Genomic DNA, 16528 nt, shown 5'->3' with positions numbered 1-16528 from the left:
AACACAGAAGTTTACTGTAGATACTTTTTTTTTCAATCAATCAATCGCAGTAAGGTACCGCAATATTACTGTCCAGTCCTGTATAAGCCTGCAATATTTCCATTGAGATCCAGAGAGAGAGAGTGAGAGAGCGAGCATGCACGAGGGGGGTGCACACAGAGTTTGTGTTTATGTTGCGACGAGCGGCACACGTGGAACACACACACACACACACACACACAAGAGAGAGCGAGAGGAGGGGGGGCGTGGGGGCGGGGGGGGGGAGAAAGAGAGACTCAGTCACTCCGTTCCGCTGTAGGGGAAATTATGTTCTCTGATTGAATGTAAACATAATATACATATCTTGTTAAGCACGGTGCAGGATTTTGCAGGGCCTGTTCTCGACCGCAAATACCGGCCGCAAGATTTGCGGCCGGAAGAACGGTAGATCCCTGAGGCTCTACTCTCTGCAAAGAGTCCTGTGAAATCTTGCAGTGTGATCAGTTCTCGGCGATCAATCGTATAGTGTCAAAAAACCACAGATATTATGACAGCCGATTAAAAAAAGAGACCTGTGAAGTGTAAAATACTAAACAAATAGACTCCCTGACGACTTTTAAAGGTCCTACCGTGTGAATGGGCCCTCAATTGAGTCTCCTACCGGTCATCAAATTATTGGCTTGGGAATGCGACAAAAACAAAAAGATACCCATGAATTCAAGACTTTGTGGGGTGCGTAATTGATAGAAAATAAGTCGTTTTTTGGGTGAACTACTCCTTCAAGTAAACATTTTAGTACTAACTGCAACTGCAGATCCTTCTATGCATGGCAGAGATAACATTCCTGGTAGTGATGCAGTTTTAATGTGCTATGATAAATGGGATTTGCCTTGGGGAATGTGTGAGTGTGTACATGTTCTAAGCTGAGTCAGGCAGCACGTCGGCTGCCATGAACAATCAGGCCAGTAGGTTTTAGGTCAAGTCTCCCACCACTGTGCCCCATATACATGTGCGGAGCTTAGTGTCGGCTTTGGATAAACGCCGGAGAGAGGGAAACAGTATCTTGATCAGCGTGAATGGACAGGAAGCCAGCGTCACAACACATCACTAGCATCAACGGTTCTGGTCAGTGATGTAACAGAGCAACATTTGCTTTGGTAAAATGAATAGTTTGTTCCAGCGAGGGCCAGTCAGATATTTATCAGCTCTGAAGAGCTCACGACGGCCACAAACTGTTACATGTCAAGGACTTCTGGCCCCCCGGCTGGCTGGAGGACGCACCGGCCAGCGAGGCCAGTCAGATATGTCTCCGCTGTGTGAAGCTCATTTCCTGTCCAGTGTCCACAAACATATTCATGACAAGGACCTCCAATATTTACAAGTGACTTCAGCGCTAGCTGCGAGTATGAATTGACTTTTATAGAGCCGAAATAAAAGCGGATCGGGGACCCATCCTGAACAGACTTTATGTTGGCAGACTCGGCACTAAAAAGGCCTATGAATCGACCTTTAGTCTCTCGCAAAACAGGAAAGAAGACACAAGACAGTGGTGACAGGGAGAAGAGCTTGCTCTGGTGACTGCAACATGGAACTACTGATAGCGAAAGCAGACAGTTCTGCAAAAGAAAATCTGTCTATGAAGTGGGAAAAGAAGGCTGTATGGCCTGCAGCACATAAGGTACAAACAGAATAGATGGAATTACAGGCAGTACGTGTAAAAAGGCAGAATCTGAAGCATATGGGAGCATTATATAATAGCGTTCCTACTTGGTCTACTAGGTTAGCTTCATAAAAGCAGTGTGAGGAAGTTGATCTGGAGTCAATCTATAAGATGTGACTGCTTCCTCTACACAGGCAAAGCAGTGCAGGTGAGGGTTCAGCTGCTCCTGTGCCAGCTAGGAAAGGCCTGGCCAGTGATTAGAACTGAACCTGCATTAACAACCACATGAACAATCGGAACAATCGGCAAAAATAGGAAAACATTTGGCAAAAAAGCAGATCTACAAGCTCACGTGTCGCAATGCGTAGTGAGCTTGTAGTATTGTCTTTTCAGTGACAAGATTTGCTGTAGAGGGGAAAAAGGAGGGGGCCAAGTACAGACTACCAGACCCCTGGGGGACCCCAGTTAGTTTAAGTGGTCCTGTGTCCAGGGGGGTCCATGTGGTTAAACCGTTAAGGTGCCCACCACATGGGCTTTGATGCGTCGTTTCATGACGCATTGTGAGCTTGCAGATCTGCTATTTTAGTTAACTAGACCGGTGCCCGGCTGTACCTGATCACACAGACTTGGTGCATTTATGAAAAGTCAACTTGCAGAGACTTGAAACTTGCTTGAGATTGGTAATTCAATAGACCAAATATCATTGTGTGGTTATTCTTTTTTTTACACACACACACACACACACACACACACACACACACACACACACACACACACACACACACACACACACACACACACACACACACACACACACACACACACACACACACACACACACACACACACACACACACACACACACACACACACACACACACACACACACACACACACACACACACACACACACACACTTTTGTAACCCATTTTTCACCCCTGTGTCAATTATCTATTGTGATCCTGGGCTCTACACACCCTCCGCTATAGCCTGGGGAGAGCAACAGACTTGAACTCATGCTTCCTTCATGCATGAGTGTCCAGGTTGCTCCTTTACACCTGAGAGGGGGGAGTTTCCCTGGTTGGACGTAGCACGTGGAAGGAACACGTTATTCCAACCAGTTTCTTTCCCCTCCATCAGGCGCCCCGGCTGGCCAGGGGGAGGCAGTTTAGTGACCAGGATTACTGTATGTTTTTGTGAGGGTACCTACCCTAGGGGACACCGGGTGAACATGCAAACTCCACACAGAAAGGCATGTGTGGTTGTGGTTATTCTTAAAGTAATGTTATTGTTGCGCTTTAATACATGATGCATGATGCAGATCAATAAGTCTAGCTGAAAATAGTCCCTGGAGAAAACATTGATTAACAACATTCATATAAATAACTCCATGACATGTAGTCAGTCAGCATTGACTCAATTATTAAAAAGGTAGTTTCAGAGGCATTTAACTATTTTTCCCCCCCAAGTCCGTATACGGACGTCGACGCTAGGTGGCGTCATATCCCAGGTCTGTACCCCAACATATACTCCGTCTATATAATGGTTGAGGCCTACGGAAGCTTTTAACTTTGTTTCCGGTTTCTATAGCAACGCCCCACCGTTCCAACTATGGGATTGCAAATATAATCTCAGTGCAAACCAGTTGAAAGGATGATTTTCAAACCTCTATAAGTCGGACTCCAGGATCGCTGTCTTTGGTGGATTTTCTGCCATCCACATTTCGGATTTAATTTGTGCCTTTGTACCGTGACGCTACCGCCATGTAAAAGCTTCTGACGAAAGGTGTTCCAATGTGTAGCGAGTGTATGTAACGAGTCTAACGACTGTGTGCGTGTGTGTGTGTGTGTGTGGGGGGGGGGGGGTGGGGGGGAAGGCAAACTCCGTCTTTTAAAGTGAACGTGTATGCTGGCACTGGGAACTGGGGTTTATGCTGCAGCATGTAAACAAATGCAAAATCTAAAAATAAAGCCATTAACAGGGAACATGTTCTGCGTTTACCGGTATGTACAATATATGGCTAAAGCTGTGAGACAAGGACATCTATAACGGTGACATTATTATCCTTTAATGACATGAAGGAGCTTAGTTAACCAATTGAATAATCGATTCCATTACGATTCATCGTTGCAGCCCTACTTATTATTTGCTTTGTATTGTAGCTTTTCTAACAAGCTTTTCATACTCAATAGCATCCTCTGAATTTCATAAATCCTCATAAATGTTAAATATTTCAACCTCTGGCAACATTCCAGGGAACTGTTTTTCAAAAGGGGAATGTTTAACTGTCAACTTTGCTTCACTCCCTCCCTCCATCAGTTTCCATGGTTACATAAAGAGATTCACTGTAGCTGTAATAGCCTAAAACATGGAAAACATTTTATTCAAGGAACTGTTTGCACTATCTTGGGCTCTGGAAAAAAGAAAAACGCCTTGTGTTATAGTAACTGCCTGCTGCTGTGAATTACATTTACAATACAGCATCACAACCATGCTCAGTTGCTCACCTCCATTTTAGAGATGGAAAGAATCACGCCAGGCAATATACACGCAGAGTTTAAAGTTGAGATATCACAGCGTGATATCAGAGCATGACATTATCAATGAGCAACATGTCTAGAATCGTCTCCATATATGGGTTGGGTTGGGTCCGACCGACCAGTGACCACAAGGATTCTTCTAATAGGATATTTAACCAATGAAAGTATTAACAAGAGCTTACTAAATAATTGACTAAATAATAACTACATTTGACCCTGGAATCCAGGTCCTTCCCCCCCATCCCCCATTTCCTGAAATTGTACAGTTTCCACCTGATAGCAACAATGTGGTTCTTAGAATCAGTTTAGATGTTGGAGGGGAACATAAATTCCCCTCCAAACTCAGAAAGGGATGTTTAACTGCTGCTAAATAGCATAGTAGGCCCACTTGGCACTGTTCCCTTCAGGGTTGCTGCCTATCAATGAGGAGTGGGTGGTTGCTGGTATTGCACTCTTCCCCTTTACCCCCCTCTGTTTAAAAAAACACACACTGGCATGGAGGCTGGGGGCCGAGCAAAGGACTCAGACTGCATATTGCCACACAACATGCATTTCCTTCAGACTGCATATTGCCACACAACACGCATTTCCCTCAGACTGCATATTGCCACACAACATGCATTTCCCTCAGACTACATATTGCCACACAACATGCATTTCCTTCAGACTGCATATTGCCACACAACATGCATTTCCCTCAGACTGCATATTGCCACACAACATGCATTTCCCTCATACAGCAATGACGCTGACTCCGTTTTTCACCAGCCAACCGATGTGCACTCCATGCAGTGCCACTTAACCCAGTTGACCAGTGAAGCTGGGGGGCGATGCCCCAAGCCCAGCAGAGGCAAGACTGGATAAAGGCAGGGCAATGGAGCATGGGCATTGGGATCACAAGGCACAGCAGGACGGAGTTTCTCTGTGTCAACCCTCCGTTATAATGGGCTCATTCTTCAGGAGATTTAGATTCCTCTAAAACTTCTCACAGAGACAATGGATCAATCCCCATAGTTACCATGGTTATCGTGTAAAGCATCTACTGATTGGTTGTTTGATCAATGCAGTAGCTGGCACAGAGGCCAGCCTAGACATCCCATAAACAGGCTTTGCTTTGGATCTATAGTGAGGTAGCAATTCCAAACCACTTCTGTTGGAAGTGGAATGTCTAAAGCGGGAACTCTCCAGTAGGCATGTGACTGGGTGTAAGTGGAACTAAGTGTCACTGAGTGGCATTGAGTGGAAGGCAGAAGGTATAAACAACAGTTTGGTATATCATAAAGATGGATAACTAGCGGCTTGCATGGCCCTGGTCCCCACCTGATCACAGATCAGCTCCCACTTCTTCTCGTTGTCGTACTGCCGTAGTAGTCGAGCTTTGTCCGGCGGAAGGTTCATCGAGTTCTGGATGGAAGAAAGCATATGAAAAGGTCAAAGTTAATTGGATGCTGAAAGTTTGGATATCAGGCGACAACACATTAACCTGTTGATCTAAGAAACTCTACAGGCAGGGCTGAGGGGGATATTGTCTGTCATTATTATTAGTATGTCACTTGCGGTTAAAGAGGTCATAAATCTTAACTCCACAGTTGCCCATTGTAGTTGACTATAAAAAGCCATAGTGGAAAAATAATCTCCCTTTGGTATGCATGTAAGGAAGGACATATTTTTGGGGATTGGTGGTTGGGGGAGAGCTGGTCTTTAACCACTTTCAACCAGTCATAATAAGTGAAAATAATAAAATAAGTACATTCTGACATTCTAAATACCATTGATTGAGTAGTATAGATGGTTACTGAACCCTACTCCAGAGGAACTAGGTAAGCGCTGTTGTTGGGTCTGGAGCCTGGAAGCTGGCGGCTTCAAGACAGTCCTTGACCCCATCATAACAACCTAACTCAAATGTATTCAGCATTCACTCAACGCCACTCAATATTCCAGACATCCCAGGGCACTGTGTGGAGTGTGTCTCTCTGCCCGTCTCTCTGTTGGCAGCATACACACACTGACTGTTGCCCTGTCTGTATTGTACTTGAGGAATGAGAAAGGATATTCGGGAAATATACTCAAAACCAAAACTGGTTTTGGATAAACTGACACATATGGGACAATGTGTTGCTTAAAATGCTACAATTTGTAAACAGAAAAAAATGCCTTTTCTTTCTCCGCTCTCCCTACTTTCTTCTGCTTCATGAAAAGGTTCCTGTACTGTAGTTGTCTACAATTTGGCCCGTACCCAGGCCAGAACTAGTACACCCAACCCATGTGCATTACTAGCGAAGCTTGAAACAATTAACTGAGGCTTATACGTGCCACCGTAGTGCACCGAGGCATTGCAATGTGTCAGCAGAAATGTGACCCAGTCAGTGGGGAGAGCGTTTAACAGGTAACAGTAGAAGAACCTAACAAAAATCCTGAAACATAACATTGAAATCTACCTATCAAGAACATCTACTATCAATCTATCTATAAATGCACCAAGTCTCTGTCTGTGTGTGTGTGTGTGTGTGTGTGTGTGTGTGTGTGTGTGTGTGTGTGTGTGTGTGTGTGTGTGTGTGTGTGTGTGTGTGTGTGTGTGTGTGTGTAATCCACGTAACTCGAGAACCGGCTTCAAATTCGACGCGCGCGTTCCACACCACCACAGGGGGAAAATAACATTGAAATCTACCTATCAAGAACATCTACTATCTATAAATGAACCAAGTCTCTGTCTGTCTGTACATCTGTCTGTGAGTAATACACGCAACTCGAGAACAGATCGCCCCACCGGCTTTACATTCGACACACGCGTGCCACAACACCGCAGTGGGTGCAGTGCCCGGTGTTGAGTCGGTCGGACACACGGTTTTCCAGAACCGCCCCAAAAAGGCCTCTGCCCGAGCTCTGGACAGGGCCTCTGCCCAGGGTCCATACTGTATATGGAGCTAGCCGGTTCCGACATCATTCTGACGTCTGCATATACTCCATATTTGGGCATGCCTGACAAAGAACTCCATATATGGGCATAAAAGGGACACAGACATAATATCTGGGTGGGGCATGCATTTCCAACTTGCATCGTTCTAAGTAGGCCAGTGCACAACGGCACCACTGTAGAGGCCCCACAGGCACCGCTCTAGTAAATTCAGAAGCCTGCTAACATCAGAGCTGTTTATGTACAACTTGGGCAATTAACTTGTGCTTCTCGTTGAAATATGTTCCCCTGACTTCTGGATATCGTTCAAGTAGTATACCTAGGTTACAATTTAATTAAGGAAAATGTGGACATATTGCTGGGCTCAGATAAACAAAGCCTAATGCATACATCATTGTACGACAGTGTAGTTCGCACAAAATAACAGATGTTTAAGTGAAGAAACGTATATGGGTTCTCTTTCCCTCCGATTCAGTGGAGAGGATCATCTATCTGTGTTTGTTCAGCTCTGTTCCACCACTGGATTTTCCAGTATTGGTCACGGGGCAGACCAAGCGGAAGATGGATGAGGAATATCCTTGGGACCGGGTCTGTTTCCATGAGCAAGTGATGCTGGGATAAAGTCAGAGATGGAGTGAGCAGACAAATCCCCAGACAGCTCGCCTCATACAGTATCTGTGGCTCAACAACCATGCATGTCTGTGGGGGAGTAAGATGCTGCCCTTGACATACGGCATCAGGCTCTACACACACACACAGAACTGTGGCTTTTCCCCCTTCAGTTAGCATTTATTTTGCAGTTCCTAGTTTGTATTCTGATTTAAACGTTCTTAACAGCAGCATGCACCAGGGCAACAGAGGACTCCAGTCACATATTTAAAAATCACACCCGTGTGAACTGAGTGGTGCAGTGACGTCACACACTAATCATAGCAACCATGCTCACCCCTACGTGGCCCCACGTACAGGTACACAGGTACACAGGTACATACAGACAAAGCTGGTTATTGGAGTGGTTTGCACCACTCAAAAAAAGAAATCACACCCGTGTGAAGTGAGGGGCACTCTTATCTTCGTACATCATGACATAACATGTCGATTTGCTCAGACACTATGACGTAAAACTGTCCATTCATTGTCAATGAGAATTTAAACTTTGCGTAGGACACAAATAGACGCGACAATTTGCTCAGACACATGACTCTCCATTCATTGTCAATGAGAATTTAAACTTTGTGTAGGACACAAATACTTGATTTGCTCAGACACAAATGGAGGCCCTCAATAAAAATAGAAATCACACCTGTGTGAAGTGAGGGGCGCTCTTATCATCGTACATCATCATTATTTGCTCAGACACATAAGATGTAAATTCTCCATTCATTGTCAATGGGAATTTTATGTTTGTGTAAGACAAAATCTACACTAATAGCTGAATATAGTGCCCCTCAAAAATACACTTGTGTGAAGCCCACTGTGGCTGCCACATGACGTCCCTGCACACTATAAGTCCATAGACATGGCTGGGGTCCTGTTTTTTGGGGGGGGTGATGTTTGTTTAGCAAACATTAATCAAAGTCCATAGACTTTTGTTGTGCCTCATCAGAGAAGATGACCAATGTTCAATTGATTTGTCCATCAATCTAATAATTTAGCGGACTGTCTGTCAGTCAGTCAGAGTACTTCCTTAGCATAGAGCAAGACAGCTGCGCGCTCTCCTCCATCTCACAACGCCACGACGCACGGACCGCCTCACGGAACCTAGCGCCGCAGAGCCCTGTCCTCCAACCTCAATGTGCCCTGCATTACACACGCCAAACATTCTAACATTCATCTTAATTAAATGAATTTGCGTCTAAAAAAAAACATCTCCCCGCAAATCACGTGTCACCAGTGAAATGCATGTTGGGACGGACACAGATTAATACTGGGACACACTTTTCCGCGCAACAGACCCACACGGGTAAACAATTCCCCCCCCTATCACATTACCCACACTGAACATCATTTGCTGTTCATATATTCAGAACGGGTAAGGACTAGTACTAGCAATTCCAGTAAATGTATTGGGGGAAAGAATATTTTTTTAAGTGGTGCAACCACTTCCTTATGTGACTAGGTGTGTCTCTGGGTGGGTGGGTGGGTGCGTCTGAGCACGAAAACAGCATGGTTGTTTTTCACCACCTGTGCGCAACCTAACACACACAAAAACACGCACATTAACTGTATATATGGTGATTTCGGGTGTGTCAGTACAGTACAGTGACAGTACAGTAGAGTACAGTACAGTACAGGCTACAGTAGAGGGACCCCCACACGGTAACTGTCATTTCTCAACCGTTTCGGACGCGGGGCGGCTCGCCGGAATCGGGCCGGCACCCTGAGTGCGTTCCTGTGGGTCTGGAACCCCCCCCGGGACACCCACACGGAGTTGCACCACTTACTTCACACGGGTGTGATTTTATTAATATGTTCCATGCCGTTTCCAATGCCCACTGATGAATTCAAATGAACTGATAGCAAAGTCAATATTTGTAATTGTAACATTTCCTCCACCCCTCCCAAAATGTACATATTATACCCACGCACGACAGATCTGCAGAAACGACAGTTTCTGCAGATCATGGGTCATTACATTCCATAATTTGTTCAAAAAGAAGGTCCATAGTGAACAAATGCACCCTCAGTAGAGCAGACCTAGGCTTTATATTAGGTTTAGCAAGTACATTATTTGATGATCCGACGACCCTTCTGGTGAGCAGAAAGCAAGTCAGAGATGCATTTAGGAGCTGGAGCTAGAGCTTTCCTTATAAATAGTAAATCTTTTTTATCAATTATTTGTTGTATGCAGAGTATGCAGACTCAGAGCCAATGAAGTGATCTGATTCTGAGAAGATGAGCGATGGCGAGGCCTGTTGGCCCTCCAGTTATGCAATACCTATTGTACCCGTTGTCAAAGAACCCACTTCACCCATTGTCTGAGTAAACCCGTTGTACCATTATCAGCATGCATAGTGCAGTCTCTCCATTACCACAGTGGAGGCCAGTATATGACATCATATTAATGACCTAACTAACCCTGACCCAGATAAGACAGATTGGATTCATAGATATAATTTATATCTGGACAATCGCCAAATAAACTCTGAACATCACTCCCTGAGTCAGGACCTTGTTAATACAAACGGCAAGTTTGAAGTCGATCTGACTATTTCCAGATAGTTTACAATAGGGATGCCAAACGACTCATATTTGGCCAATCGATAAATCGAGGCCGCAAATCGACGAGTCGATCGACTTTTTTTCCTATTTATTTTCCATTATTTTTTTTTATTTTTTTTTTGTTGTTGCTGCGCAGCAGTTGAGGAGAACGCAACTATGCATTCCTTTAAGCAACACAACTTCTGCAGCTGCATCCATATGTTTAGAATTTGCATCAATGATCAAAGCCCAATAATAAAAAATAAACTTTATTTTGTAAACAACGACACTGAAGGAGCAGCGGAGCTATCGGCTGCTATGCTATCAGCTAGTCCCAACTCGCAAGTGTCTGCAGCAGCCTGTCACAAGTCCCGTAATGAACTGATACGGGACGCACGTTGTTCCGTATTTTAATGTCGGGTCGGGGAATAAATACAGTATGAATGACGGCGGGATTTATTTGACAACGCTGTCCTGCTTTCTTCACGAGAAGAGAAGAGCGCTCACAGCTCAGAACAGAGCGGACCTGTCTTTGAGCGTGAGCGATGAGATGCGAACCTGGGGTCTGGGGTAGAGTTCTCATCGGGCCTGAAAATTAAGGCCCGGCCCTACCCTACCCTAACTGGGTCGGCCCGAGGCCCGGCCTGACCCTAACAATTACCATAATGTCAGGCCCGAAAACCCGAAAAAGCCCGAGTGAAAAAAAAGAGAAAAAAATGAAAAATAAAAATGCCACTATATGGCCGCGGCGCCGTGGATTATTGAGACGACCGTGTCAGAGAACGCACTTATAGTCTAGTCGCCGAAATAAAGGATTTATGTAACTCACGTCAATTGGCTGATAATATTCCATTTTCAACATTCTAATGGTTTCCAGCAATTTCCAGGGGTGAGTAAACATCTTCTGAATCAAAGTAGCAGCGATCCTCTGAAGTGACGCAGTTAATTATGTCCAATAGGCTACTGGCAATATTATGGCAATTGTCAATTTGGCTATAATCTACTAGGTTACTGTATAGTTTACATTAATCATTGCCTCTCAAACCCACATACCACGCGTAATGTGCGTTGCCTAACCAAAAGAACAGACATACAAACCATCAACATGCCGCTCGATGGCGTGTCGAGTCTGTCGACAGCTTGCAGATCTTTTATTTTGGGCAGTGGGCACACAACGAGGCGCGCTGCGCTACGATGGGGAAATTAAATAGCTGTAGGCTATACAGCGCGCTGCGATACGATTTGTAAACCAAATAGCTGTAGCCTATACAGTGTGACTGTAACATTGCTTGGTCATCATGTAACTATATTACGTGCAGGCGCTTTCATAGTTATATGGAGCATTTACCGTTGATTAGGTAGCCTAATTTAGCTTATTCACCCAGCTGGGTTCAACGAGACAGCAGTGTCTCGTTAAGCCCCGACGTTTCCAAAACGAGCTATTGCGGATAAATCGATGGTCTTATAAAGTATTTAAGCATATGGCAAGTTGACTTAAGTTATATAGTTGATGCTGAGCAGTAAGCAGCTCATTTGGTTGGCAAACCAGAGGCCAGCCAGCGGTAGCAAGTTCAACAACCACCGTTCTATTCTGTCACTTTGGTGCGCTGCTGCCTGCTGCTGATCATCGCCGCCTCCTCCTTCAGTCACATATAGTATAATAGCCTAAACTGTAAAAGTTAATCGCCAACATTCACCAGCTCAGCCCTCTTCATATTAAATAAATACATTACACAAACAACAGAATTGTTATTTTTGTTATAATAAAATTATATAAAAATAAATAAAAAAAATCACGAAAAATCACAGAGCCCGAGGCTCGGCCCGGCCCGACTAATTATCGTGCATTTTGGGCCCGGCCCCACCCGAAAATGTCGGGCCGGGTCGGGTTCGGGCAGAGATTGAGAACTCTAGTCTGGGGGCTCAGAGCTGCAGCCATTGGCTCATGATACGAGCACACGACCAATGGGACAGAGCATTCAGTGTTGCTAAGATACCCTTCCCCTTCACCCCACACCCTTGGACGATGGCGCTCTAACTGGCAGCAAAAAATAAAAAATAAAATAAAAACGATTTTTCGACTCATACGTTTTTGAGTCGCGGAAGGCATGAGTCGAAAATCGAGTCGATTTTCAACTTTTTTCAACATCCCTAGTTTACAATTTAGGCATTTAGCAGACGCTCTTAGTTTAACCCATTTAGACCGTAGGGCGTGTGGAAACGTCAAAGCTAATCCAACCGACGGATTGCTAGCGCATTTTAATTTATATCAAACGAGAGAAAACTAGAAAAGGTGCCCTTCTGAGCACAGGTCTCCACCAGGAGGATAGGAGTGTGTGTGTGATGTTTGGCAAAATGTTTAGGAGCAATATAAAAGTGTGTGTGTGTGTGTGTGTGTGTGTGTGTGTGTGTGTGTGTGTGTGTGTGTGTGTGTGACACGGCTTGGCCTGTTGTAGCGCCACCATGAGGCTGATTTGAAAACTGTCAAGTGGCATTTCTTCCAAAGCCTAGTGGGAATATGCATGCACAGTTTCACCACAATCGGACGCTGCGTTGAGTAGTTGTGGCGATTTGTACAAAACGGGTACAAAGCGGGCTACTCCTGAAAAGTTTAGAAGCCAATCATAGCCAATGAGGGTGGATTATGAGAAATCAAACAAACCCGTCTTGATCACATGACTATGAAGAGCATGTGTACCGATTTGCGTGAAATTTGGATAAAATCTGAAGGAGTAATATTAGAAAATGTGTTTTACATATGTCGGCCTCCTGGTGGCGCTATAAAGAGCAGATGTGAAAAATTCCAGGCAAAGGTTTTTTCTTGGCCTCTAGGGAGTTGGCATACAAAGTTATCCACAGATCCGTGCAGTTAGAGGTAAAAACACTTTTCGGCCAGTTATAGCGCCACCATGAGGCTGAGTTGAAAATGTTCATGTGGCATTTCTTCCTCGGCATAGTGGGAATGTGCGTGCACAATTTCACGGAAATCACACAATGTGTTCATGATTTGCAGCATTTTGTTTGAAACTGAGCTCTCCTGCGAACTTTGGAAGCCAATCTTAGCCAATCAGGATGGAGTCTGAGAAATCTGAAAGACCCGTTTCGTTGAATGGCTCTAGAGCCATTCACGCAAATTGGACAGTCTCTCTAGAGTCTAGAGAGACTGTGTACCAATTTGCGTGATGTTTGGACAAAATCTGTAGGTGTACTGTCCAAAAACTTGTTTTGCACAAAGCGGCCTCCTGGTGGCGCTATAACAGGCCGTTCTGGAAATTTTGGGGCAGAGGTTCATCGTTGGCATCCAGGGAGTGTGTGTGCAAAATTTGGCATCGACCGGGTTAACGGTGCCGGAGATTAGCTGTTCACAGACGGAAGGACAGACGGACGGACGGACACACACACACACGGACGGACGGACGGACTGCAAAACATACTCTCTCCCCATGCCTTCGGCCTGGTGGAGACAAATATTCAGATTTTTTTTTCTTTTTTTGGGAGGTTGGCCTCTCTTACACCATACTCCTTGCTGTTTGCGCATGCGCGTTGACGTTCACTTCCCTGTTTATGGCTCAGAAAGAATGCCTCGTATCTCCTAATCTAGGGAGCTCTCCGTGGTTTTGACCAGATGGTTATACTAAGCTCTTCATTTCTGACTTCAACATGCCTCTCGTTCAAAATATGAACACTAGGGATTATTCAGCGACTTATCGTAATGATAGCGAGGTAAGCTAAAATATTTCTCCTGTTTTTGTCCGGAACGGAAGGGGGGGCTTACAGAGTAAAATCGGCCATATCTGCGCGGCACCCCGAGCTGTTATTTTGAAAGAAATTCCGGCGCGGATTGTGCTTAGTTAAAAATCAGACCGGTCTGAAATGAGTGGTGCAACAGTGCCCCCTGTTGGTACTCTAAATATAGGGACATGTTTGTACTCTAAACATAGGGACATAGGCCCCATAGGGACATAGCTGTTCCTTGGAGTGGTTGCACCACTCAAAAACTACTGTGGTAGTAACAAGCCTCTAGACTAGCCTGATGGGAGTTTTACCACAGATTAGCAATGTTGTCCAATATGTTCTGTCCAATATGTTCTGTCCAATATTTTGTCAAGTGAAACATTTTCACTCAACAACCCTGCATATAGCATTAGTATTCAGTAGATGCTGCATGTCGGGCTGAATGCTGTGCTGCTGACTGCAGGGAATTGGGAGTCAGAGGGGATCTATTGACTCACTATGGCCACCAACAACTTTAATTATTTCTCCAATTTTATTGTCACTTTACAGGTGTAAAAGAGTTGTGTGTGTACAAGGTCCCATGAGTTGCAGTTACAAAATAGATTAGCATAAGAAAAATAAAATGTCAAATAAAAAACAACAATATCAAATAAGACAGGTTTGTACGCAATTTGAGGAGGGCCATGCGTTTGTGGTGCCATGCTCCTGCAGGCTGGGGGAGGAGACTAGGGTTATTAATGGAGCGGCTGCTTTCACTAACACCTGACCCCAGTGCCTGACACAAGGCATGGCAGACCACACACACACACACACACACACACACACACACACACCCACCCACCCACACACACAGTCATTAGGAAATAGCACACTAATTGCAGTGTTGATATGATGCATAAAACCATGCCAGGTACAGTTTGTCATAGACTCTCTTGTGGTACTGTATGTTAATAATATTAAAGGAAATTTAACAAAATCTGGTAAACTGGCTATTTACCTGAATAATTAGCTTTGTAGCCAATTGGCATACATAATTACATATCACATCATTTTAACCCATTTAGGACTGAGGCTGATATGTTGCTATATACTGTGCTACTGTATAAGAACCCCAAAAGGGGTTCCCGTCCTGAATGGGTTTTAAGATAGTACTGTAGTTGGCAGACTTTATCACTACTTTATTCTCTTTTAAGGTGTGGCTGCAGATTACACGCTACTAGTCAGTTGTTGTGTTGTGCCATCATGTACCAGAAAAGTGGCTATGGCTACAACTAAATGAAACATACAGGCTCCCCCAAAACATTCCTTCAGGCCTGCACGTATCCATATGGGCAGTATAAAATCAATACAGCAATCGCCATGGACTACATCAGTTACAGAGCCCCATTTAAAACTTAAATAGTTGCTAATGATATCGCTTCAACTTTGCCAATCTCTTCAGATCGAGCCACTGGTCCCAGGAATATGCAGAGGACCTAAAAGAGACCACGGCACGCAGTTAGCCTCTCATTATGCAGCGTGAGTCACAAAGAGAACAGAAACAGACGGTTGGCTCAAAGCCCTTCACCCACCCACCATCTCCCAGGAGGGCTGTAGAGAAATGGCCTTCACAGCACAGCTGGTTAGAAAAGCAAATAGATGGCCCACACGATACGGCCTAGCTCAGCTGGTCTTGAGACAAGGGCGGAAACAGCGTGAGAAACTTTGACCAATGTCAATGTCTAAAACCTAGGCTGATTTATACTTTATGAAAAAAAAAAAAAAAAAAACATTGATCAATTGATCGATGCAGTTGTATAAAGTAGTCTAGACTATTTTGCAAAATCCGTATAAACGCAAAGACGACTACTAGCCAATTCGCAATGAATCTGCTATGGCCAAAGACATCAAACCGCTTGTAAACCACTACAATGTAGTGATTCAACATGTAGTCACTACATGTTGAATGTGTGCGCAGTAGCCACAATTATACAGTCCAGGAAGACGTTTTACCAGAGCAAGGCGTTTTACCAGAGCAACAGCATGTCTACAACAGCCACACTGGATCACACTGATTCACTGACAGACCCACACAACTTTTATACACACTGGGAACAAGGATTAAATCCAAAACATCACCTCCATCCCACCCACCTCCTCTCAGATCTCTTTCAGAACTGAGATTGATGAGACCCTGGGGAGTTCCATTTCAGAATAAATCCGAATCGACTTTATTGTCACATCACAGGTTTGAGGGGGTCAGGGATGGCAAGGACCAAAAACATAAAAGTAAAGTCCAAGGCCAGTTTGTTGACAGGCTCACGTAACTTCCACTGCTAAATGTACCCTGTTACTTCTCCAGCACCTGAATAAAAGACAAATAATAAGCAAACTCTTGCATGGCAGCATTCCTTCACACTGGATCACAAGAGCTATGTGGTGGATTAATCATCAGTGTTTTGCCACCTGGGTAAGCAGAATTCTTAATATCTACCCTACAATCTGCATGCAACTGTGCA

At 44.5% G+C, this 16528-nt stretch overlaps 1 protein-coding gene across 3 annotated transcripts in view; it reads right to left on the bottom strand.

Moving 5' to 3' along the window:
- Window positions 1-16528, bottom strand: part of fmnl2a (formin-like 2a) — a 75098-nt gene that overhangs the window by 43058 nt on the left and 15512 nt on the right. For all 3 annotated transcript variants that reach the window (XM_079519096.1, XM_079519095.1, XM_079519097.1), the window contains exon 2: window positions 5501-5584. In XM_079519096.1, coding sequence (XP_079375222.1) covers window positions 5501-5584 — 84 coding nt within the window. The remainder of the gene's footprint in view (window positions 1-5500; window positions 5585-16528) is intronic.

This window comes from Electrona antarctica (genome assembly GCF_951216825.1).
Source record: "Electrona antarctica genome assembly, chromosome: 13".
Lineage (NCBI taxonomy): Eukaryota > Metazoa > Chordata > Actinopteri > Myctophiformes > Myctophidae > Electrona > Electrona antarctica.
The sequence above is the reverse complement of the archived record's forward strand: the minus strand, read 5'-3'. Positions and strand labels throughout refer to the sequence as shown.